The following is a 23,292-nucleotide window of genomic DNA, read 5'->3' on the forward strand; positions in this document are numbered from 1 at the left end:
CAGGAACTGCCGGAAACATGCCAAAGGTGACACATGACCGCCTACGGGGTTCCGCTCCGGATTTTCTGTTAGGGTTTACTCCCTTAGCCTTGGTCTCTCCCGAGACGCCCACAAGGCAGTGGGGTTGTTGGGGCCCCTACACAGGTGTAGGATGGTGCCGGTGGGAGCTTCCTAGGGAGCTTCCAGCCCAGGAGCCATCTTGAAATAATCACATAAAGCTAATGTCAACACATGGCAGCACACAATGGCCTGAGGGAGAGAGAGAGTGGGGGGCGGGGCAGGGAAGAGAGCGAGTGGGCGGGAGTGGGGGGGTGGGGGGGAGGAGAGCACACCCGCCGCCACCAAGGTCTATGGCTGCTCTCTCCCTGCTTCCCCTCGCTCTCTCCCCCTGTTACGTGATGATCTCATATACACATGCACCAACCAGTCCTGGCAAAGCGGAATGCAGCGCATGCGCAGACAGCAGGAGCCCCTTTGCGCACGTACGCAGTCTGATGACATCAGTGGCCGGCTGTCAAGAATCACTCTATATTTCTATACTCAAAAACGCATCGCACCAGGAGATTATTAATTCTGAGGTCCTGCTTGCTGGTTTCTTTCCTTGCTCCCTAAAATCTGCCTGCAGAACTTCAGCCTCTTCCTTCCTATATTGCTGGTACTGATATGGACAACTGCTGGCTGTTAACTCTCCCCCGTCAGAGTGCTGTGCAGTCGCTCAGTGGCATCCTTGACCCTGGCCCCAGGAAGACAACATACTATCCTGGATTCACATCTACGCCTGTAGAAATACCTGTCTGTTTCCTATCACTCTATGGTGGGGAATGTAAAATTAAACACGAAATAATGCAATGTACAGCAGGTCCATCAGTATCTGGAAAATAATTTCATTATAAAAGAGGTACATCACAAGCACATGATACCAAACATCTTCTCTCCGCTTATATGCCGACAATATTGTTCTGTATTTCAACCACAGTCTGTTCAGTTTGCAGGTTCCAACGTGGGTCCTGTCCATTTACTGCAGTGCAGTTTTGACTGGATCACTCAACTTCCGCAACTTGTTACTCTTTGAGCGGGCGGGTGAACTTACCATGTCACCTTCTTTATTTGACACTCTCCAGTCCTTGTGCGTCATTCCAGCTCAGTGTACAACCAACAGGAATAATCAATGGGGCGGAACCTGCATTATGTACATTGTTTCAACAATTGTTCCTTTATTTTGGGAAGGCAGGAAAACATTGATCCTTTCAGTTTGATTCCACTGGTGCACAGTCCTAAATAAATCTCTCCAACAGGATATACTCTCTGGGTCATCCCAAACACTGGATGTTGGTCCCTACTGAATGCTGAGATCCATGCCAGCTGAACAGAATCTGTCCTCATCCTGAACCCACGCTGTTTCACTTCACTGGGTACTGATATTGAGTGCAAACCCTGGGTAATGTCATCCCCAAACCCAGGGATATTGAATGTGATTACCAGTGTCCCACTGCAGCCCAGACTGAGCCCCACCCTGGACCCTTCCTGTCTGTACATTTCCCCAGTGCCCCACTGGGGAACATTCAGTCCCGGATATCCTGCAGAAGCAGCGCTGTGGGGCCGGGCGGCTGAGTCACGTGACCCTGTTGCTGGGCCTCTGATGTCACAATGGGAGATGACACTCGCTCAGCTCGAACTAGAAACAGTGAAACAGCCAATAGGATTTAAACCTGGAGTGCAGCCAATTAAAGGGGAAGGACAGAAAATTGGCCAAAAATGTTCATATAGAGACCAGTGATGTTTACAAATTGAAACGTTCACACTACCACACTCAGTTCAGGTCTGAATTTGCTCAGCGACTCCAAATGTCTCTTTCCAGTTGGACAGAACCGGTTCTCCCGCAGCCTTAAACAGAAAAAGATTAAACAGGAAATAAACAGACTGAACAACAGTGTAAATAACAGGGAGACTGGGATTAATATTTCAATAAAAATTACAGGCAAATATTACCATAAAAGTGACTGAATCCCATTTATATTTTATTCATTATATTAAAATATTAACACAAATGCTCACCAGATCTCCTTCAGACTCCTGCAGGTCACTGTGAGGTGGCAGAAAGTGGGGACAGATCGGTCTGTGAAAGAGTTTGATTCTAGGGATAGAACTGTCAGTGACCAGTTCATATTGACTACGGAGGCAAACTCCTCAGTACAAGAATCTGTGAAATGGGCAGTATCTAGCCTGGGCATCAGAGAGACAGAAACAACAGGGATCAGAGTAAATTCCCAGTGTTTATTGTTACTGTAAATTATTATTAGTATAAATGCTATAAACACAATACACCCAGTCTGATACTTACTCCTGCTCCTGTATTTTACAGTCTGGATTCCTCAGAGCCGCAGACAGTCGTTTCATCCATGAATCTCCCAGTTTATTTTTATCCAGGTAGAGTGCCTTCAGTGACTGGTTTGTACTGAGAGCGGAGGCGAGATCCTTGGCACAAGAAGCTGTGATAGCATTATTATTCAGCCTTGGGATCAGCAAGAGCAGGATATACAGGAAAAAAGAATAAATTACCAGTGTTTATCATCAGTATCAGTAATAGTGCTATTGATAATGTTCACTGTCAGATATCCAGTTATTATAAACACAATCTCACACAGTCTGGCACTTACCACAGTTTTTGTATTTTACAGTCTGGATTCCTCAGAGCCACAGACAGTAGTTTCATTCCTGAATCTCCCAGATTATTGGAGCTCAGTCTAAAGACAAACAGACAGAGAGCGAGAATCAAACCTTGGATATCTACAATTCTTTTTCTGTCCAATGTTACAGGAAACATTTGAGGAAATGAATGATAATTTTCCTGGACTGAGAATGAATCTCACTCCCCATATATTCACAGACTGTCGGTATTGTATTTATTAAATAAAGTTTTGTCTGTGCGAAACCTTTAAATGTTCCTCAGTCCAGCCATATTCCCTATGATTAGAATTACTCTCCTGGAGCTCACTGACCAGTCCCGTCATATTTTGAGAAGGTGGTCTCATTTCTGCTACTCCTTAATCCTGGATTTTATAGGAATGGGATAATTTTCCCCAAATTAAATGATAAAACAGTCATTTCCCAGTACTTTATATTCTGCACATTATATTAATCAAGAAAATATCTAAGGGTGTTATATTGTGAAATGGCATTAACTATTGCTGTAAACTCCATCCCCAGGATTCTATAAAACAAGGAGAGATAATTCTGTCCAATTACAAGTTTTAAATGTACCTGTTCTCTTACTTTATATAGGTGGGGATTTTCTCATTTTATTCCCCATTGAACTCACTCGACATTTATTTCACATGTAATTGGTCTGACAGTGTTTGGAAGTCCCCTCCCCGAGTCAGTCCTTTCACACAGGGGACAGATTATGGGAAGTTCCTGGGTTCACTTTTCCCCCGTTTACCCAGGAGTCTCCTGGTGTGTGAAATCCCACCCATGGCTGGTGTGTACCTATACTCTGGGGCGAATACCTCACAGCCCTTTAGATTCGAGCCTTTTTATTGGCAGGTTTAATCTCCCAAATCTCATTCTTTACTTAATGTTCAGGACTGTGAATAATTCTAAACATTTCCAACTGAAAGAACTTTCATTTCCAATATCCCCAATCCAGGAAACTTTCCTGCCGACAAGACACACACTGCAAGGAATTGGATTAAATATGTTAGTTATTTAAACTCCTGTTTCTAGTTTAAATGGTGTGGAAAATATTTTACATTAATTTTCTGTATTTTATATTTTGTGTTTACATTCCACTGTCCAGTTTATTAAATGTGATTTATTGTAATTAAATAATCAGATCCTTTCAGTGATCTCTATTTGTTGATCTGACAAAGCTACTGGTTCACAACGATCCATTTTAGATTCTCCAGTCCTGAGGCAATTAGTAAATGGTCCTCTTATTATTGATCATATATTTGTGCTGAATCTGCTTCTCTCTGAAATGTTTGTTTCATTTCATTAAAGAGCAACAACACAATCAGTGACTGTTCTGCAATTCACCCAACAGTTAAATAAACAGTTACCTCAACACAAGACATTTGTGCAGTACAGGACCCAACCGTTGGAGTCCTTCACATTGAATGTAGCAGTTCTCTAGATCAAGGTGTTTTAATGTATTACAGAATCCAATGACATGAAACAGGATAGCACAATCAATCGGGATCAGTCTCAATCCACTAAATGCAAGTGTTTCCATAGATCCAACTGTGTCCTGAACCAGTGCTTTATTTTGAGACTCAAACAGGTAGTGCAATGTGTTCAGGAGGTTCCTTTTACCAGTTTCACTTCCTGTGTTTCCAATCTGTCCTTGAACCTTCTCCTTCACCCAGTCAATCACTCGGCAGGTTGTTTGATGAGGAAATGGTCCCAGAAACTCCTCCAGGGGTCGAGCTGCCTGCGGGGAGGAGAGACCAGCAACAAAACGCAGAAATATCTCAAATCTCCCATCCTTCATCCTGTGGGCGTCACTGAGGAGATTCCGGATGTCCCCACGACCTGCAGTCAGGAATTGTGCGAGTGCGGCCACAAACTCTTGGATGGTGAGGTGCGGGAATGTGTAAACCACACTCTGGACAAAATCATGTCTCTCCAAAAGTTCCATCAAGAATCCAGACAGGAACTGGGAAGGTTGCAGATTGTACTCGATCAAATCTCCATTTCTAAACACAATCTTCTTCCTGGAGACTCCTGTGAAGGCCATCTCACCGATCTTCAGTAACATATCACGGGGGTTTTCAATCTCTCGGCCATGGTTTTTCAGAATGTTGTAAATATAGTAGGAATATAGCTGGGTGATGGTCTTGGGAACTTGCTGCTGTTTCCTGTCTCTTTGTGTAAAGAAGGAACCCAGTGACAGACAGAGGATCCAGCAGTAGGAAGGATTGTAACACATGGTGTACAGGATCTCGTTCTCCTCCACGTGTTTGAAAACAGCTGCTGCCACCGTCTGATCTTCAAAAAACTTGTTGAAATATTCCTTCCGTTCATCACCAACAAATCCCAGGATTTCAGCCCAGACACTGATCTCAGCCTTTTCCAATAAATGTAATGCAGTGGGACGACTGGTCACTAACACTGAACATCCTGGGAGCAGCTTGTGTTGTATTAAACTGTACACAATGTCAGACACTTCACACCAGCATTCGGGATCTGTGCACATGTACTGAGGTTCTGTATTTCTCCGATTGTCAGTAAAATCGATTGTGTCCTTGAATTCATCCAAACCATCAAATATAAACAGCAATCCCTCTGGATTCTTCCAGAGCTCTCCCAGAATATTCCCAAAGTAAGGATACTGATCCAGTACCAGATTCCTCAGGTTTATTCTGCAGTTAATTGCGTTCAAATCCCGGAATTTAAAACTGAAAACAAATTGAAAGTTTGGGTATATTTTCCCAGTGGCCCAGTCATAAACAATCTTTTGTACCATTGTTGTTTTTCCAATCCCCGGGACTCCACTCACTGCTGCTGAACTCCCAGATTTGGATTTTCCCCAGGAAAAACTGCTCTGGAACAATTGATCAGTTCGGATTTTTTCCAGTTCTATCCGGAGATGTTTCTCTCTCCACTCTTCATGGTCTCGGCCTCTTACCAGCAGTTCATGTTCTACAAGTGTCCGATCTCGAACAGTAGAAATGACCGTTAGCTCAGCGTATCGATCAACCAGCTGGAAAATCTTAACCTTCTCCTTTATTAGGATAGTGTTCACTCTCAGTGTTTCAGTTTGTACCCGGAGTGTTTCCTTGTGTTTCTGTTGAACATCTTCAATTAGAACAGACAGAAAGTGGTTTTCAATGTTAGCTGTATTGATATAAAAACAACTTCTGAAAACATTTTATTATTCAATAAAGTTGCAAGATTTAATTCACAGCTTCAATAGAGGTGTGTGTATAAATTAAAACTCAGTTAATGAAAACTTCACCTGAAAGTGAAGAATGGTGAAAAGAAGTTTTAAATCCTGATTTGATTCTAACATTTACTGAACATGGAGATGCCTACACAGGTGATATTTTCCCTCTGATGGTTAACATGATCCGGCCTGCTCTGTACGATTAGAAATCTCATTACAAATCCACACGTGATCCTGGTTATACGATAGTAGAGGTTCCATTGGATCAATTTTTAAAATTATCAGCAGTGTTTACCTTCTACAGAAATGGGAAATGTGACATCGGACACAAGTGGGTTATACTGTGAATTGTCAGTAATCCCACTGTTATTGTATCAGACAATGAGCAGTTTATCTGGCTGGACATTGGCTCCCAGTTTGGCAACATATCAATTTAAAAATTCTTATTATTTTTAAATGCCTCTATGGCCTGGACCCTCCCTATCTCTGTAACCACCTCCAGCCTGACAAAACTCTGAGGTCTCTGCGTTCCACCAAGGGTAGAGTACCACAGTTATGTCACTGGACTAGTAAGCCAGAGGCCTGGACCACTGACCCGGAGATATGAGTTTCTATACAACCATGGCAGCTGGGGAATGTAAATTCTGTTACGTAAATAAATCTGGAATAATGCTAGTATCAAGAATGTTGTTCATGAAAACTACCAGATTGTCACCAAAACCCACCTAGTTCACTAATGTCGTTTGGGGACAGAAATCTACCATCCTTATCCAGTCTGGTTCTCGGTGACTCCAGACACACAACAATGTGATTGACTGTTAACTGCTGGCTGAAATGGCCTGGCAAGTTACTCAGTTCTATCAAATCCATGTAACAAATGTCTAAGCAGTATAAAACCAGACAATCCATCTGGCATTAAACGATGCTCCTGACACCACATGCATAACCAGCCCAATCAACCCTGTAAATTCCTCTTCACCAATATCTTGTGCCAAAATTGGGAGAGCTGTCCCACAGACCAGTCAAGCAACAGCTTCATAATTACAGAATCATACCTTTCAGCCAACGTCCCAAACGACTCGATCACCATCGCTGGTTCCGTGCTGTCAGACTGGCTGGCCTTACCCACCTGAAGTGGCAGCACAGTAGTACAGAGTCAGGAGGGAGTGGCCATGAGAGTCCCTAAAAAATGACTCCAGACCCTATGAAGTCTCACGGCATCAGACCAAATATGGGAAAGGAAGCAATCTGCTGATTACTACCGACTGCCCTCCCACAGCTCACAAGTCATTACTCCTCCATATTGAACATCACATGGGAGAAGCACAGAGGGTAGGAAGGGCACAGAATGTATGCTGGGTGGGAGACTTCAATGTCCATCACCAAGACTGTCTCTCTAGTTCCACTACTGACTGAGCTGGCTGTGTCCTGAAGAATATAGCTGCCAGACTGAGCCTGTGGCAGGTAGAGACAGAACCAACAAGAGGGGAAAATCTACTTGGCCTTCTCCTCACGATTCTACCTATCGCAGATGCACCTACCCATGATAATATTGGTAACAGAGACCACCACACAGTCCTTGTGGAGACAAAGTACTGTCTTCACACTGAGGGCACCTTCCATCATGTTGTGTGGCACAACCACCATGTTAAATGGGATAGATTCAGAACTGATCTGGTAGCTAAAAACTGAGCATCCATGAGACACTACAGGCCATCAGCAGCAGCAGTGGTGTCTTCCACCACAATCTCCAATCTCATATCCTTGCATATCCTTCACTCTACCAAGACCATCAAGCCAGGGTACCAACCCTGATTCAATGAGGAGTGTGGAAGAGCATGCCAAGAGCAGCAGAAGGCATATATAAAAATGAGGTGACAACCTGGTAAGACTACAACACAGAACCATAAGCATGGGTTGGGGGCACTGCCCTGAAGAACTCCTGCAGCAATGTCCTGGGTCTGAGATGTGTTTTTATTCTTTCACGAGATGTGGGCATCGCTGGTTGGGCCAGCATTTATTGTCCATCCCTACTTGCCCTTGGAAAGGTGGTAATGAGCGTCCTTCTTGAACCACTGCAGTCCATGTGTTGTAGGTACACCCACCAATGCTCAGTTTGGGTTCTGCTAGCACCACTCAACTTCTCACCTCATTACAGCCTTGGTGCAAACATAGACAAAGAGCTTAATTTAAGAGGTGGGATGAAAGTGACTGCCCTTGACATCAAGGCAGCATTTGACCGAGTATTGCATTAAGGAGCCCTGACAAAACTGAAGTCAATGGGAATCGGGGGTAAAACTCTCCACTGGTTGGAGACATACCCAATACAAAGGAAGAGGCTTGTGGTTGTTGGAGACCAAACGTCTCACCTCCAGGACATCATTGCAGGAGTTCCTCAGGGTAGTGTCCCAGGACCAATCATTTCAGCTGTTTCATCAATGACCTTCCCTCCATCAAAAGGTCAGAAGTGTTCTTTGATGATTGCAGTCTTCAGCACCATTTTCAACTCTTCAGATTCAGAGACTGTCTCCATTCACATGCAGCAAGTCCTGGGCAAAATTCAGGCTAATGGAGATAAACAGCAAGTAACATTTGTGCCACACAAGTGCCAGACAAAGACACAAGAACACAAGAAATAGGAGCAGAAATAAACCATATGGCCCATCGAGCCTGCTCCGCCATTCAATATGATCATGGCTGATCCTGGGTTTCAATTACATTTTCCTGCCTGCTCCCCATATCCCTAGATTCCTTGCGAAACCAAAAATCTATCTACCCCAACCTTAAATGTACTCAAAGATGGAGCATCCACAATCATCTGGGGTAGAGATGTCCAAAGATTCGCAACTCTGTGACTTAAGTAATTTCTCCTCATCTCAACCCTGAATGATCAGCCCTTATCCTGAGACTGTGCTCCTGCATTCTAGATTCCCTGACCAGTGAGAACAATCTTCTAACCTATCAAGCCCTTTCAGAATTTTATATGTCTCAAATAGATCGCCTCTCATTCTTCTAAACATCAGAGAATATAGGCCCAGTTTACTCAGCCTCTCATCATAGGAAAAACCCCTCATTCCAGGGACCAAGCGAGTAAATCTTCACTGCACTGCCTCCAGTGCAAGTATATCCTTTCTTCAATATGGAGTACAAAACTGCACACAGTATTCCAGGTGCAGTCTCACTGAAGCCCTGTACAATTTTAGTAAGACTTCTTTATTCCTGTGTTCCAATCCCCTTGCAATAAAGGCCAATATGCCATTTGCCTTCCTAATAGCCTGCTGCACCTGCATGTTAACTTTGTGCGATCTTTATACGAGTACCCTCAAGTTTCTGTGAGCATCAACACTTAGCAGTTTCACACCTTTTGAAAAATATTCTGCTTTTCTATTTTTACGACCAAAGTGAACAACTTCACACTTCCTTACATCATCCTCTATCTGCCATCTTGTTGTCCACTCATTTAACCTGTCTATATCTCTTTGCAGCCTCTCTATGTCCTTCCCGCAGCTGAACCTTCCACCGAGCTTTGTATCATCAGCAAATTTAGAAACATTACACTCTGTTTCTTCATTTAAGTCACTAATATAGATTGTAAATAGCTGAGACCCCAGCACTGATCCTTGCGGCACCCCACAATTCACTGCCTGCCAATACGAAATACCTCATTTATGCCCACTCTCTGCTTCCTGTCTATTAACCAATCCACTATGCATGCTAATATATTACCCCCAACACCATGAGCCCTTGGCCATCTCAAACAAAAGAAAATTTAGCCATATCCGCTTGACATTCAATGACATTACCACCACTGAGCATCCCATGCCTCCCACCCTGCTCCACCAACAACATCCTGAGAGTTACCATTGACTTGAAACTTAACTGGACTAGCCATACAAATACTGTGGCTGCAAGAACAGGTCAGAGGCTGGGAATTCTGTGGCAAGTAACTCACCTCCTGACTTCCCAAAGCCAGTCCACCATCCACAAGGCACAAGTCAGGAGTGTGATGGAATACTCTCCACTTGACTGAATTAGTACAGCTCCAACAACACTCAAGCAGCTCGACACCATCCAAGACAAAGCAGTTTACTTGATCGGCACCCCATCCACCACCTTAAACATTCACTCCTCGACCACCAGCACACAGTGGCAGCAGTGTGTACCATCTTCAAGATGCACTGCAGCAACTCGCCAAGCATCTGTTGACAGCACCTTCCAAACCCACGACCTCTACCATCTAAAGGACAAGTGCAGCAGCCGCATGGTGTCACACTCACGAGAAGTGCAACGGTGGAAATACAGAAGCAAACTGAAGAGTTATAAAAACTGACCGTTCCTTTGAAAAGTGGACAGTGGGCTGACTTGGCCTGTATATTCAAACTGTCTCACTGTCTGATAAAACAAAAGGATACATTCCAGGTTAAGAGGTGTCAATTATACTCATCCTGAAAACATTAACAGACATCCCTGAATTGAATGGGTTCTTCCGAAAAAAGGTGTGAAGTAGCCACATCCTGGGCCACTATGTGGTCACAACAGGAAGGGGGGCAGGGGCGTCCTAACAGAGGCTAATAAGAAAGATTCGTTTTACCTTAAAAGGTAGATCTCTGGAGCGAGAGTTAGAGAAAGAACATCACCAAAAAGCAATCCAGCCAAGGGCTTTGAAAAGTAGCTCAGCAAAAACCAAAGAAGAAGCCCTGCTGCATATTCTACACTTCAACTTGGTACAGCAGAGAACTGAAAGTGACCACCTCCTCCAGTCTGAAGTTTTAACTACCAGAAAACTGCAAACACCCAGGCCTGCAACTTTAAAGAAACTGTCCTCAGAGAAGATTCAACAGGTTTACCATGAACCCTGAACACCTACCTCACCTAAAACCAATTACCCTTTTCCTTTCAATATTTCGCTTCCGGTGTGTCTGCCTGTGTGTGTGTGTGCGCGCATTTGTGTGTGTGTGCGCATTTGTGTGTGTGTGCGCATTTGTGTGTGTGTGCGCATTTGTGTGTGTGCAGTTGTGACCATATCAGGAATGATAATTCTTCAATAAATAATTAATCTTCTGATCTTCTGTTCTAAACCTACAAAAAAAACTGTCACTGTCTGTTTATTTGACAAATAAAACACAAGGGGTTAAAATCCGAACAACAAAATCACTTGCCGTTTTTAGTTCAGAAATGAACAGTGGGAACACCGACACCTCACCCACTGGCTGTAACAATGGGAACACCACCACCTGCAAGTTCCCCTCCAAGTCACACATCGTCCTCACTTGGATCTGTATTGCTGTTTCTTCACTGTCACTGGGTCAAAAACCTGGAACTCCCTTCCTAACAGCAGTGTGGGTGCACCTACACCAGACAGACTGCGCAGTTCAAGGCAGCTCACCATCACCTTCTCAACAGCAATTAGAGATGGGCAACATATGTGGGCCTTGTCAGCAATGCTCAAATCCCATGAACATGTAAAAAATGTACATGACTGCTAAGCTTTGATCTGATATGTTGTTTGTGGGATCGCTTAGCTCTGTCTATAGCATGTGGCTTCTGGTGTTTAGAATGCATGTGTAAGTCCTGCGTAATTACATTACCAGGTTGGTACCTAATGTTCAGGTAAGCTTGGTGCTGTTCCTGCAATGCTGTCCGACACTCATCATTAAACCAGGGTTGAACCCCTGGCTCAATGGAAATGATATATTGAGAGATATGCCAGGCCCCGAAGTTACTGATCATGATGAAATTAATGCAATAGTGAGGAAAGATATTAGCTCTGACGATGTGCAATCTGTATGGGTAGAGTTGCGAAACACGAAGGGGCAAAAAACGTTCGTGGGGTCTGTATATAGACCCCCAAACTGTAGTAGTGATATTGGGAATGGCATTAAACAGGAAATTAGAGACGCATGTGATAAAGGAACATCTGTAATTATGGGTGATTTTCATCTGCATATAGATCGGGCAAATCAAATTAGTCACAATACCGTAGAGGAGGAATTCTTGGAGTGTATATGAGATTGTTTTCTGGACCAATATGTTGAGGAACCAACTAGAGAACAGGCTATCCTAGACTGAGTATTGTGTAATGAGAGGGGAATAATTGACAATCTTGCGATGCGAGACCCCTTGGGGATGAGCAATCAGAATATGATAGAATTCTTCATCAAGATGGAGAGTGACTTAGTTGATTCTGAGACTCAGGTCCTGAATCTTAGTTAAGGAAACTATAAAGGTATGAGGCACGGGTTGGCTATGACGGATTGAGAAACGTTAATTAAAGGGATGATAGTGGATGGGCAATGGCAAACAGTTAAAGAGCGCATGGATGAACTGCAACAATTGTTTATCCCTGTCTGGCGCATAAGTAAAATGGGAAAGGTAGCCAAACCATGGCTTACAAGGGAAATTAGAGATAGCATTAGATCCAAGGAACAGGCATATAAATTTGTCAGAAAAAACAACAGACCTGAGGATTGGGAGCAGTTTAGAATTCAGCAACGGAGAACCAAGGGATTGATTAAGAAGGGGAAAATAGAGTACGAGAGCAAGCTTGCAGGGAACATAAAAACTGACTGTAAAGGTTCCTATAGGTATATGAAGAGAAAAAGATTGGTGAAGACAAAAGTACATCCCTTAGTCAGAAGCAGGGGAATTTATTATGGGGAACAAAGAAATGGCTGACCAACTAAATGCATACTTTGGTTCTATCTTCACAAAGGAGGACACAAATATCATACCTTAAATGTTGGGGAACACAGGGCTTAGTGAGAGAGAGGAACTGAAGAAAATCAGTATTAGTAGAAAAATGGTATTGGGGAAATTGATGGGATTGAAGGCCGATAAATCCCCAGGGCCTGATGGTATGCATCCCAGAGTACTTAAGAAAGTGGCCCTAAAAGTAATGGATGCATTGGCGGTCATCTTCCAAGATTCCATAGTCTCTGGAACAGTTCCTACAGATTGGAGGGTAGCTAATGTAACCCCACTATTTAAAAAGGGAGGGAGAGAGAAAACAGGGAATTACAGACCAGTCAGCCTGACGTCGGCAGTGGGGAAATATCTAGAGTTCATTATCAAAGATTTTATAGCAGAGCACTTAGAGAACAGTAGTAGAATTGGACAGAGTCAGCATGGATTTACGAAAGGGAAATCATGCTTGACAAATATACTATAATTCTTTGAGGATATAACTGGTAGATTTCATGAGGGGGAGCCAGTGGATGTGGTTTATTTGGACTTTCAGAAGGCTTTCGACAAAGTCCCACATAAGAGATTAGCTTGCAAAATTAAAGCACTTGTGATTGGGGGTAGTATATTGTGATGGATAGAAAATTGGTTGGCAGACAGGAAACAAAGAGTAGGGATAAATGGTCTTTTTCCGAATGGCAGGCAGTGACTAGTGGGGTACCGCAGGGATCAGTGCTAGGACCCCAGCTATTCACAATATATATTAATGATTTAGATGAACGAACTAAATGCAATATCTCCAAATTTGCAGATGACACAAAACTGGGTGGGAGGGTGAGTTGTGAGGACGATGCAGAGAGGCTTCAGGGTGATTTGGACAAGTTGAGTGAATGGGCTAATGCTAGGCAGATGCAGTATAATTTGGAGATCCATATAATGTTATCCACTTTGGTAGCAAAAACAGGAAGGCAAATTATCATCTGAACGGCTATAAACTGAGAGAGGGGAATATGCAGCGAGACCTGGGTGTTCTCGTACACCAGTCGCTGAAGGTAAGCATGCAGGTGTAACAGGCGGTAAAAAAGGCAAATGGTATGTTGGCCTCCATATCGAGAGGATTCGAGTACACGAGCAGGGATGTCTTGCTGAAATTATACAGGGCCTTGGTGAGGCCACACCTGGAATATTGTGCGCTGTTTTGGTCTCCTTATCTGAGGAAGGATGTTCTTGCTATAGGGGGAGTGCAGAAAAGGTTTACCAGACTGATTCCTGGGATGGCAGGACTGACGTATGAAAAGAGATTGAGTTGGTTAGGATGATATTCGCTGGAGTTCAGAAGAGTGAGGAGGGAATCTCATAGAAACCTATAAAATTCGAACAGGACTTGACAGGGTAGATGCAGGAAGGATGTTCCCTATGGTGGGGAAGTCCAGAACCAGGGGTCATAGTCTAAGGATACGGGTAAACCATTCAGGACTGAGATGAGGAGAAATTTCTTCACCCAGAGAGTGGTGAACCTGTGGAATTCGCTACCACAGAAAGCAATTGAGGCCAAAACATTGTATGTTTTCAAGAAGGAGTTAGATATAGCTCTTGGATCTAAAGGGATCAAAGGGTATGGAGCGAAAGCGGGAACAGGTTACTGAGTTGGATGATCAGCCGTGATCATAATGAATGGCGGAGCAGGTTTGAATGGCCGAATGGCCTACTCCTGCTCCTTTTTTCTATGTTTCTATGAATACAGTTCTGCTACTGTTGATGCTCCACAGTGTCTCAGGGATGCCCAAATTTGTGTTGTTAGATCTGTTCTGAAACTATTACATTCAACACTATGGTAGTTGCCCGACAGCACGATGGAGGTAGTCCTCAGTTTGAAGATGGGATTTACTCCTCAAGGATTGTGTGGTTGTCACTCCTACCAATACTGTCATGGACAGATGCATCTGCAATAGGTAGATTGGTGAAGACGATGCCAAGCTGGTTTTTACTGCGTGTTGGTTCTCCCACCTGCCACAGGCTCCGTCTGGCAGTTATGTCCCTCAGGACATAGCCAGCTCGGTCAGCAGTGCTGCTGCACTGAAGTGCCCCATTCAGAATACATTCTGTGTCATCTCTTCTCAGTGTTTCTTCAACATGGAGGAACAGTAATTCATCAGCCGAGGGAAGGCGGTAGGTGGTAATCAGCAGGATAATTCCTTGTCTATATGTAACCTGATTGAGAATTCAAGGGATCTGGAGTCAATGTTGAGAGCTCCCAGGGCCAATCCCTCCTGACTGTGTAACACTGTGCCACCACCTGTGATGGGTCTGTCCTGTCGGTGGGACTGGACATATCCAGTGATTGTGATGGAGGAATCTGGACCATTGACTGAGATATATGATGACGTAACTATGACTATTTCAGGCTGTAGTTTGACTAGCCTGGGGGACAGTCTCCCAATTTTGGCACAATTCCCCAGATGTCAGTGAGAAGCACTTTGCAGGGTCGACTGGGCTGGTCATATCTGGTGCCCAGGTCAATACTGAATGGTATCAGCAGTGTCTCAGTTGGTAGGTCACTTGCTCTGAGTCAGAAGGCTGTGGTTTAAGTCCAATTCCAGAACTTGAGCATAAAATTCAAGTTGACACTCCAGTGCAGTACTGAGGGAGTGCTGCACTGCCAGAGGGGCCGCTTTTCTGATGAGACGTTAAACCAAAGCCCATCTACCCTCTCTAGTAAATGTACAAAATGTAGCACTACTTCGAAGATGACCAGGGCAGTTATGTCCAGTGTCCTGGCCAATATTTATCCCTCAACCAACATCACAAAAGCAGATTATCTGGTTATTATCACATTACAAAGCATGTGGGATCTTGGGCTTCTTAAATAGAGGTAATGAGTACAAAAGCAGGGAAATTATGCTGAACGTTTATAAAGCTCTGGTTAGGCCACAACTGGAGTATTGCAGCCAGTTCTGGTCACCAAACTTAAAGAAGGATGTGAGGGTCCTTGAGAGGGTGCAGAGGAAATTTACCAGAATGATTCCAGGGATGATGGATTTTAGCTACAAGGTCAGGTTGGAGAAGCAGGGGTTGTTCTCCTTGGAACAAAAGGAGATTGAGGGGAGATTTGATAGACGGGTTTGGACAGGGTAGACAGAGAAAAGTTATTCCCATGAGCTGATTGTCTCCAAGACTGTGTACTCAGATTTAATGTATTAGGCAAGAGATGCAGGGGAATGTGAGGAAAAATATTTTCACTCAGTGAGTGGTAATGACCTGGAACTCGCTGCCTATGAAGGTGGCGGAAGCAGAGACGATCAATGATTTCAAAAGGAAATCGGATGGGCATTTGAGGGAAATAAACTTAAGAGGCAATGGGGATAGAGCCGGGGAATGGGACTGATTGGATTGCTCTATAAAGAACCGGTGTGGACCAGATGGACTGAAAGTGATGCAACTGGATTGAGTGAAATAATGTCAAGTCCACATATTTACAGCAAACATCAGAAGTTGTACAAATTGAAACTTGAATCTATGCAGAATACATGAGGATTGATGACAAATTTAAACAACGTTCAATCCTGCTCCCACATTCTTTGAATTTGATTCCCGGATTCTGACAAACGGATGCAGTCAAACATTCTGATTCTCAAAAGTGAAATAAACAGTTTGAAATCTCTGTATCATCACTTACCTTTCAGTTGACCGGGTACTTCGGATAAACTTTGTGCGATATTCATATAGTCAAATGGATCAGAACCTGTTTAAATTATTTAGATTTCGTGAAATCAGATTTGTGTAATATTACAGTAAATTCTGCAGTGTTGAAATCTGAAGTTGAATTCAGTGTGTGATTTTACCGTACCGAGTTCCTGTATTTCTTTCAGTATTTTGTCCAACTTTGGTAATCTGTGGCACATTTTCACAAAGGATTCCCACATCACCCTTCGGGCCTGAGAGCCTTTCTCCATCACCAGATTGAGGAGAAGTTTGGAACTGTCCGCCCGGTTTCCCTTCTCTGTGAGTTCAGTGATCTTCTGTAAAGAATAATAATGATTACATTGAGGAGGGGAGTGAAAGACACACATGGAGAATGAGAAGGAAAGAATCTGCTCAATGATGATATCTCCCAGTGGTTTTCAGCACAGAAAGCAGTCACTGGGCTGGGTATTGATCCATTCTGAACACGAGCGGAATACTTTAGAAACATCTGACTACACAAGACTCTGTGTTTTGTTAAATACATTTTTGACGATTCGTTTGTTAAAGATTGAAGAAATGTTAAATTTTGGGGTTTTCAATGGGAGTCATGTAAAGGCCACTTGATTTGAAAAACAGACCCTGGAAACATTTTTAAAAGGGGCACTGAGAGGCCTTCTAAGGAAAACAGGCCTTTTCGGGAACAAACCTGACTTCTAGCAACAACATGGTTTTCTGGGAAACGACCCGACTTCCAGCTCAATAAACAGCAGAGAACTTTGGACACCTAGAGAGATTGATGGGGGTCAACTCCTGTTGTCGGTTTTGCTTTTAAATGATTTTGATTTGGTGTTGAGTTGTATAAAAAGTAAGAGAACTTCCAAGGAGAGATGAGAATTCCCAAGGAGAGGAGAGAAGAGAATTTCCAAAGAAGGATGAGAAGGCCACAACCCAGCTCAGCTTTCCAGCACCTCTCTGAAAAGTCCACGGTGTCAACTCATCTCGTCTCCTGTCTTGGAAGAAAAGCCTGCTAAATTAATTCTCAAAGCCACCTGGAAAGAATTGTTGTAAAAGATCCCAGTGACCTGTCTATGTGTATTCGGAGCTAGACTGTATGCCAGTTTTGGAACACAACAGATTTCATCTATTCTTCTTTAAGATTGAGCAAGTATTCAGCTGAAGTGGGTTATTTTTGGCTGTTTATTTTTGTAATAGAGCTCTAAACAACAATCCTTTTTATTTTTCCGGTTGACGTGTGTGTGTGTGTGTGTGTGTGTGTGTCTAAGGTAAAAAGGGTACTTCAATATTTCAATCTGTGTGTTGATGCTTTATTTCATTAATGGTTAAGACTTGTTTTATAATAAACTGATACTTTTGTTGTTTATTAAAGAAACCTGGTTGGTGTGTTTTAATTCTGGGATACAAATAGAGTCTCCGATTGACCAGATTGGTAAGTGGGAAAAAAAGTAAATATATGTTGTGACCCATGGAGAAGCAGCACAAGAATAAACAGTGCACTCCTTCCAACTCGGTCATAACAAGAGTTCCAAATGTTAAACCTTTGTTCAAAAAAGGATAACAAAAAGCCCAGCAACTACAGGCCAGTCAGTTTAACTTCAGTGGTGGGGAAACTCCTAGAAACAATAATTCGGGTAAGGTGAGTTAATTAAGGAAAGCCAACACATATTTGTTAAGGGAAATCATATTTAACCAACTTGCTGGCTTTTTTGAAGAGGTAACAGAGATGGGGCCAATGTTGTTGATGTGGTGTACATGGACTTCCAGAAGGCATTTGATACGATGCCACTCAACAGACTTCAGAGAATAATTATGGCTCATGGAATAAAAGGGACAGTAGCAACGTGGATATGAAATTAGCTGAGTGACAGGACATAGAATAGTAGTTAATGGATGTTCTTCAGGCTGGAGGAAGGTTTGTAGCGAGGATCCCCAGGGGTCAGTGTTGGTACGCTTGTTTTTCCTGATATATATGAATGGCCTAGACCTTGGTGTCCAGGACACAGGGATGGGCGATCAAGTGGCAGATGAAGTTCAATGTGGAGAAATGGGAAGTGATTCATTTTGATAGGAAGAACATGGAGAGAGAATATAACAAAGGGTACAACTCTAAAGAGGTGAAAGAGGAAAGAACAGAGGGACCTGGGGGTAAAAGTGCATAACTCACTGAAGGTGGCAGGACAAGTTGTGAGAGTAGTTAATAAAGCACACAGTATCTTGGGCTTTATTAATAGGGGTATAGAGTACAAGAGCAAGGAGATTATGCTGAACTTGTATAAGTCACCAGTTCAGCTTCAGCTGGAGCACTGCATCCAGTTCTGGGTATTGCATCTTGGGAATGATGTGAAGGCATCAAAGAGGGTGCAGAAAAGATTCATGAGAATGGTTCCAGGGATGAGGAACTTCAGTTATGAAGATACATTGAAGAAGTTGGGAGTGTTTTCTTTGAAGAGAAGGCTGAGTGGAGATTTGATAGAGGTATTCAAAATCATGAGGGTTCTGGAAAGAGTGGATGTGGTAAACTATTCCCACTCATGAAAAGATGGAGAACAACAACACAGATTTAAAGTGATTTGCAAAAGAAGCAAAATGACATGAGGAAAAACTTCTTCACGCAGCGAGTGGTTAGGATCTGGAATGTACTGCTTGAGAGAGTGGTGGAGGCAGGTTCAATCAAGGCATTCAAAAGGGAATTAGACTGTTGTCTGAAAAGGAAGAATGTGCAGGAATATGGGGAGAAGGCAGAGGAATGGCACTGGGTGAATTGCTCATTCAGAGAGCTGGTGCAGACACCTTCTGCACTGTAACAATTCTGTGATTCTGTGAAGTCATACTCATGAAATCACATTTATTGGCCAACGTCCCAGACTCCTTCAACAGCATCCCTGGGTATGTTCTGTTGCACTGGCAATGGGGCACAGTGGAATACACTCGGCTGGGTCTGACCCTGAGAATCTACCACACTGACTGCAAACCCAATGTAGTCTCATGAATTCAGTAAAACTAGAGCATGGAAATCTCGTGCTAATTACAACCTGCCATCCTCCGGAACTGAAGAATTAGTTCTGCTCCATGTCAAAATGTACATGGAGGATGCACTGAGGGTATAACATGCACAGAACCTAATCTAGGTGGGGAACTTAAATGTTCAGTTTCCAACCAATTTGATTCACTCCACATGATATCAAGAAATGGCTGAGCACACCAGACAAAGCAAAAGCTATTGGTCCCAACAATCTTGGCCATTCCGGTTTTGTTTCCTAAATTTGGGACAGTTGGTGGATTTGATTCTTTTGGTTTCTTGGTGGTCTCCACGGGGATCTAAACACACTGAAGACACCCTTCTTTCCTAGCCTTGAACTTTCTCTAGTTTCTTTCCTATCTCACCTCATGCATTGTCTGAGCTCACCTTTTCCAAGCTCATCTTATCCACAAGAGCCATCTCCTGCTCTCTCACTCCTATTTCCACTAAATTACTAACCAGACCATTTCCCTTCCTGGCTCCCATGTTAGTTGATATTCCCTTCAGGTTCTGCCCCATTCTCCTCAAATTTGTCATAAGCTCCTCTCCTAAAAAAAAACCCTTGACCCTCTGTCCTTGCAAATTCCTGCCCCAGTTACAAGCTGCCTCTCCTCTCCAAAGTCCTTGAATGTGTTGTTGCCTCCCAAGTCTGTGCCCATCTTTCCCGGAGCTCTATGTTTTAACCTGGTCAAGTAGGTTTCCGCCCCTGCTACAGTACCAAAATTACACTTATCAAAGTCACAAATGACATTCTATGTGACTGTGGCAAAGGTAAACTATCCCTTCTCGATCTGTCACAGTCTTTCACATAGTTGACCATGCCGTCCTCCACTAATCTCTCTCCATCGTCATCCAGCTGGGTGGGACTGCACTCACCCGGTTCCATTCTTATCGATCTAATCATCACCAGAGAATCATCTGCAATGGCTTCCCTTCCCACTCCCGCACCGTTACCTTTGTGTCCCTACCCAAGGAGCTATCCTTGGCCCCTTCCTATTTCTCATCTACATGCTGCACCTTGGCAACATCATCCGAAGGCACGGCAACAGTTTCCATATGTACGGAGACAACACCCAGCTCTGCCACACCAGGAATTTCCTTCAATTAAATATTGAGAAGACAGAAGCTATTGTCTTCTGGCCCCACCACAAACTCTACTCTACCTCATTTTACTCCTTTAAGACACTGCTCAAAACCTGCTTGTTTGGCCAAGATTTTGGTCATCTGCTCTAATATCTCCTTATGTGGCTCACTGTCACATTTTGTTTTATAATGCTCCTGTGAAGCGTCTTGGGATGTTTCATTATGTTAATGGCCGAGATAAATATCAGTTGATGTTGTTGATGCAGTACTTACTCACCAGTAACCTGTTCATTGATATTCAGTTTGGGTTCCACCAGGCCCACTCAGTCTTACAGCCTTGGTCCAAACATGGACCAAACAGCAGAATATCAGAGGTGAGATGAGAGTGACTGCCCTTGATATCAACATCCAACTGAGCGTGGCACCAAGGAGTCCCAGTAAAACTGGTCAATGCAAATCAGGCGGATCTCTCCACTGGCTGCGGTCATTCCTTGTGTAATTTTGGAGGACAATCATCTCAGTCTCAGGCCATCGCTGCAGGGGTTTCCAGGGTACCATTCTCGGCCCAACCATCTCCAACTACATGCAACAAAACCTAAACATTATCCAGACTTAGGCTGACAACTGGAAATGTAACATTCAAGGCCCAGAAGACCAGGAAATAACTACAGGGTCATAACAGCACAGACGTAGGCCGTTCGGCCCATCGATTCCATGCCAGCTCTCTGTAGACCAATCTAATCAGTCCCATTCCCTCACTCTATCTCCATTTCCCAACTTTATTCTGCAAAAGTACCCATCCAATTTCCTTTGAAAATTATTAACCACCTCCCCTTCCACCACTGTTGGCAGCGAGTTCCAGGTCAATACCACTTGCGGCATAAAAAGACCTCTTCCTCACATCCCCCCGTATCTCTTGTCAAAAACCTTAAATCTGTGTCCTCCAGTCCTTGTACCATCAGCTAATGGGAAAACCTTTTCTTTGTCTACCTTATCTAAACCTGTCTTAATTTTATACACTTCTATCAAATCCCACGTCAGTCTCTTTGCTCATTCCTGGAACCATTCTGGTAAATCTCCACTGCATCCCCTCAAGGACCCTCACATCCTTCCTAAAGTGTGGTGACCAGAACTGGATGCAATATTCTAGTTGTTTCCTGAACACGTTTCATAAATTCCTCTGCCTCCTTACCCTTTACTCCAAAATTATCCCAATTGATATTTGGGTAATTTGAGTCCCCCAATATCACCATTCTATAGTTCTTTCACATCTCTGATTTCCCTGCAGATTTGCTCCTCTGTCTTTCCTCACTATTTGGATGCACATAGATTACCCCACCACCCCCCACCCCGCCCCCCAGTAGCATGAGCTTGCACTTTATGCTTCTCAACTCTAACAAAATGGATTCTGACCTTCCCCCCTCAAGGAAATCCTCTCTTTCCAACAATACAATATCTTTCCTATTCAGCACTGCCACCCCACCTCCCTTTTTTCCTTCTCTGTCTTTTCTGAACAGTTGGTATCCTTGAATATTAAGCACCCAGTCCTCAAGGTTTTAAGCCACATTTCCGTTATTGCCACTACATTTTCTTCCCACACGGCTATTTGTGCTTGGAGCTTACCAACATTATTCACCACACTTTGTGCATTTACATACATGCATTACAAACCTGTCCTTGTATTCTTCATTGTCCTTCTTAGTCTGTTCCTATCTAACATGGTACTACTTCCTTCCCTGCAGTGTGAAAGATAAGGCTGAAGCATCTGCAACAATCTTCACCCAGATGTGCTGAGTGCATGATCCATCTCAGTCTCCTCCTGAAGTCTCCAGCATCAAAGATCCCAGTCTTCAGCCAGTTCTATTCACTGTGTGATATTCAGAAATGACTGAAAGCACCGGATTCTGAAAAGGCTATGGGCACTGACAACATTCTAGCAATAGTACTGAAGATCTGTGCTCCAGAACTTGCCACACCCCTAGCCAAGTTGTTCCAGTACAGCTGCAACATTGGCATCTACCTGGCAATGTGGCAAAATGCCCATATGCCCTGTAAACAAAAAGCAAGACGAACCCAACCCGGCCAATTACCGCCCCATCAGTCTACTCTCGATCATCAGTAAAGTGATGCCAGGTATTGTCGACAGTGCTGTCCATCGGGACTTGCTCAGCAATAACCTGCTCACTGATACTCAGTTTGGGTTCTGCCAGGGCCACTCAGCTCCTGACATCATTACAGCCTTAGTTCAAACATGGACAAAAGAGCTGAACTCCAGAGGTGAAGTGAGAATGACTGCCCTGGACATCGAGGCAGCATTTGACCGAGTATGGCATCAAGGAGCCTTAGCAAATCAGGTGTCAATGGGAATGAAGGGGAAATCTCTCCACTGGTTGGAGTCTTACTTAGCACAAAGGAGGATGGTTGTGGTTTTTGGAGGTCGATAATCTCAGCTCCAGGACATCACTGCAGGAGTTCCTCAGGCCCAACCATCTTCAGCTGCTTCATCAATGCCCTTTCTTCAATCATAAGGTCAGAAGTGGGGATGATCACTCATGATTGTGACTCCTCAGATACTGAAGCAGTCCATGTCGAAATGCAGGAAGACCTGGACAATATTCAGGCTTGGACTGATAAATGGTAAGTAACACTTGTGTCACACAAGTGCCAGGCAATGACCATCTCCAACGAGAGAGAATCTAACCATCTCCCCTTGACATTCAATGGAATCCCCACTATCAACATCCTGGGGTTACCATTGACCAGAAACTAAACTGGGGTAGCCATATAAATACTGTGGCTACAAGAGCAGGTCAGAGGCTAGGAATCCTGTGGCTAATAACTCACCTCCTGACTCTTCAAAGCCTGTCCACCATCGACAAGGCACAAGTCAGGAGTGTGATGGAATACTCTCCACTTGCCTGGA

The 23,292-nt window shown here is 43.7% G+C and overlaps 1 protein-coding gene across 5 annotated transcripts in view; it reads right to left on the reverse strand.

Annotated features, from left to right (window-relative positions):
* Nucleotides 1–876: 876 nt before the first annotated feature.
* LOC137385129 (NACHT, LRR and PYD domains-containing protein 3-like) overlaps nt 877–23,292 on the reverse strand; it is a 95,284-nt gene continuing 72,868 nt past the window's right edge. For all 5 annotated transcript variants that reach the window (XM_068059946.1, XM_068059943.1, XM_068059942.1 and 2 more), the window contains 7 exons: nt 16,413–16,584; nt 16,242–16,307; nt 4,059–5,796; nt 2,658–2,744; nt 2,342–2,512; nt 2,056–2,223; nt 877–1,884 (listed from right to left, as the gene is read on the reverse strand). In XM_068059946.1, the coding sequence (XP_067916047.1) occupies nt 1,797–1,884; nt 2,056–2,223; nt 2,342–2,512; nt 2,658–2,744; nt 4,059–5,796; nt 16,242–16,307; nt 16,413–16,584 (2,490 nt within the window). In that variant the 3' untranslated portion in view covers nt 877–1,796. The remainder of the gene's footprint in view (nt 1,885–2,055; nt 2,224–2,341; nt 2,513–2,657; nt 2,745–4,058; nt 5,797–16,241; nt 16,308–16,412; nt 16,585–23,292) is intronic.

The sequence above is a fragment of the Heterodontus francisci genome, chromosome 28 (assembly GCF_036365525.1).
Source record: "Heterodontus francisci isolate sHetFra1 chromosome 28, sHetFra1.hap1, whole genome shotgun sequence".
NCBI lineage: Eukaryota > Metazoa > Chordata > Chondrichthyes > Heterodontiformes > Heterodontidae > Heterodontus > Heterodontus francisci.